Here is a 3421-nt window from a genome sequence, read left to right as displayed (position 1 = left end):
CGAAAATTGACCGTCCTTGCAAGAGAATGAGCAATCATATTCGTTTGACGCTTAACAAACTTCACCTCAAAGTTTGAAAAAGAATGTAATAAACTACCAATGGACTCAATAATAAGACTAAACTCGAAATCACCCTTCTTATTAGAATGGATAACTTGTGTCACTATTTGGGAATCACTTTTAAAAGTCACAAAATCCAAGTGCGAAGATATAGCTCCAAGAACAGACTATTTTAGGGCTAAGGCCTCAGCTTCAATGACTGGAAGAGTTCCTAGATCCCAAGAAACACCTGCATAAATAAAATGGCCAAGGTGATTACGCACACACCACCCTCAGTTAGCAGTGTCATTGTTATTATTAAAAGTCGTGTCCACATTAAATTTCAGCCGACCCATAGAAGGTGGAGTCCATTCCAGCGCATGATGGGGTCGAACATTGCTTGTCGTATATATATTCCTGATCTTGAAACCATTCGTTCCATCAGAGTACCACACTAAGCCTAATTTAGTCACTTCTTCTTGCTTATTATGCCAAATATCACTCGACCCTCCACGTACTCCATCATCTTGTTCCATAGTAAATAGAACTTCGCACCTCTTCTCATAATGGCATAAGATTTCACACACAAAACAAAAGAGACTGAGTTTTTCATATTTGAGAATGACGATACATAATTCCCCTCACTTAATTTTAACTTTTGTTTGCTTTTTCAATGGTTGTCTTACATTAATCTTTACTCTTAATCTCATATATTGTCGTTGAATGCTATTGTTGTTGTTCTTGTCGTATTCCACAAACACCCCAATATTATTCGTCATGGCTATAAAAGGACCACGGTCCCCTATTCAATGCAGCTTCCATATCGAAGTTGTAAGAGAAATGGAATAGGAATAAGCCCTTTTTTTGCTTCTTCGATTGTAACCCCTTCATCGATCTCCACATATCTGCCACAATTGCTTTCATTGATTTCACAAGGACTTACTTATCACACAAGAACCTTCCTACCAGACACCAACGTAAATCAAGTGTTTCATCGCCGACATTCTTCGCATTGAAACATAAACCTTCTTCATCGCCTTCATCATGTATCGATAGGCCCTCAAAGGTCCTGACATTTTTATTTGTAATACTTTATGTTGAAGCAATGACCAGGAAAAGGAAAAGATCAAGCTTCTCAGGAGAGAAGAATATCTCAAAACCCTAGCTGAGGTTAGGAACGATAAGTGTGCTCTTTAATGTTTTTAAACAATAGAAATAATGTTAATTGTAATTTTTTATTTGCAGGAATATTACCTTTGTAGAATGTTATGACAACAACGTACCTTTTTCGAATAATAGACCTAATTTGTGGCCATCATGCATATCTTTTTTGTTGTTTGTAGTTTTTGTTGTTAAAACAATTTGCCATTACACATATGTTGAATCAAATAGTTAAGATTTTCAAGATATTATGTTCAAAGATGAACTAAATAAAAAAAGAAGAAAAATAGAATTGTAGAGAAGAAAATTAGGAGAAAAAAGTTAAAGAAATATAAGAAAATAAATATTAATGTATTTTTGCCATATCATATACTTTTTTTATCTCATATCAGTGGTTGATTAATTTTTTAAATGTCACATAAGTCAAATTATAGTTTGATAATATAAAAGAAAACTAACATTGAAGTTTAAATTTATTCTTTTGTTCAAATAACATAATACGAGATCTACATTCTCACATCAAAACTCAGGTGAGATAAAACTCTCAATACACACTTTAGGGTAAACCAAACTATCACTAATTTGCATCGTTGGAATCTTAAAAATATACTACTATTGATATCGAAAGCAACCATATTCATTTTCAATAATTCCTTATATACTAGCAACAATTGATCATCGTTGAAAATCCATAATTGCCTCGATATGGGTAACAAACGAAGGAAAAGAAACTTGACACAATTTAGTCCAAAAACCTTTATTTCCATATTGTTTCATTTGTCAAACATCACAAAAATCATTTCTTCGAGCTATGATACACAAACAACTCTTCAAATCAAAAGATATATGATTCATTATTCAAATCAAAAGATATAATATGATTCATTATTCAAATCAAAAGATATATGATTCATTATTCTAAAATTCATTTCTTCGAGCTATGATACACAAACATCTCCATAATTTGGCAGCATAAACTTGTTATATGATTCATTATTCAAATCAAAAGATATAATATTATAATTGGTATCATCCAACCAATTAAACATGTCACTCACAAAACACAATGATTCAATAGCCGGAACAGGAATATCCCGTTGAATCATTCTCCAAGAATTAGTACCCAAAACATGAACCTTAATTTTAGCTTTTTTAACACTAGCATTAGTAAAAATAACAACCAACTTATAAATATCAATTGATGTATCATATCCAAAATCATACTCCACATTAACACTTCTACCTCTTTGAAATGGACTTTTCAAAGATGGTAACCTTTTGAACTTTTGAATGGAAGGGTTCCATAGAATAACAGAGAATAGGTTGACAACTAAACAGAGGATTCCATCACAAGATCCGATGATGTTGAAGTGTTTTTCGTTGAAAGGGATATCATGTTGGGTAGGGTTAAGGATGATTGAGTTAAAAATGGATTGAAGTGGGTAAGAGATTACATGGGACTTATCTTTGGATTTTAAGACGACTTTGTGGCGCGTGATTGACATTTGAAGATGCTTTTTTGTGAATTTTGGATCAGAGATTAAAGAATTTAGAGATTTGTTGAGGCATCGAAGTTGAAGGAGAAGCTTCACTGGAAATCTACAAAAGATTTCTGATACAAGTTCAATTGGAAGTGAAGTTAGTGAAACAAGTGAATTGTTAGGATTAGAAACCGAAGAGGAAGATAATGAATATGATGGTTGATTTATTTTTTCACTTAGAGGATGATTGGAAATAACGCCGGCTTGGCTTCTTGAGGCCATTATGAAATAGAGCCTTTTAACAACGAAAAAATAAAATATATTGAAAAGTGTTATTAGAATTAATATAGAAGGAAATAATGCATTGTCTCTATTATATGTATAATATATTCATTTTAGTTTTAGAAACAAAAAATAGAGACAATGTATTTATTTTTTAATAGTATTTTTTAGTAAATTAATATAGAAGAATACAATATATTAAAAAATAATAGTATTACTTCCTTCTATATTAATTTACTAAAAAATATATTCTGTCAACATATAATAGAAACAATCTATTTATTTTTTAATAGTATTTTTAGTAAATTAATATGGAAGGAAAAATATATTGTCTCTATTATATGTTGACAGAATATTTTAAAAAGAGGTAATTTAATATAAATAAGATCAATTATATTATATTTCCATACTTAAACAATAATTTAATATCAATATGAATGGAAATATAATTAAACATA

The 3421-nt window shown here is 30.6% G+C and overlaps 1 protein-coding gene across 1 annotated transcript; it reads right to left on the bottom strand.

Annotated features, from left to right (window-relative positions):
- Window positions 1-2138: 2138 nt before the first annotated feature.
- On the bottom strand, window positions 2139-2963 carry LOC131635870 (putative F-box protein At1g47790). The gene has a single exon (XM_058906502.1). The coding sequence runs from the start codon at window positions 2961-2963 to the stop codon at window positions 2139-2141; it is 825 nt and encodes a 274-aa protein (XP_058762485.1).
- Between the last annotated feature and the right edge of the window lie 458 nt (window positions 2964-3421).

The sequence above is a fragment of the Vicia villosa genome, unplaced genomic scaffold (assembly GCF_029867415.1).
Source record: "Vicia villosa cultivar HV-30 ecotype Madison, WI unplaced genomic scaffold, Vvil1.0 ctg.001583F_1_1, whole genome shotgun sequence".
Lineage (NCBI taxonomy): Eukaryota > Viridiplantae > Streptophyta > Magnoliopsida > Fabales > Fabaceae > Vicia > Vicia villosa.
This window is presented reverse-complemented; position numbering and strand designations above follow the sequence as displayed.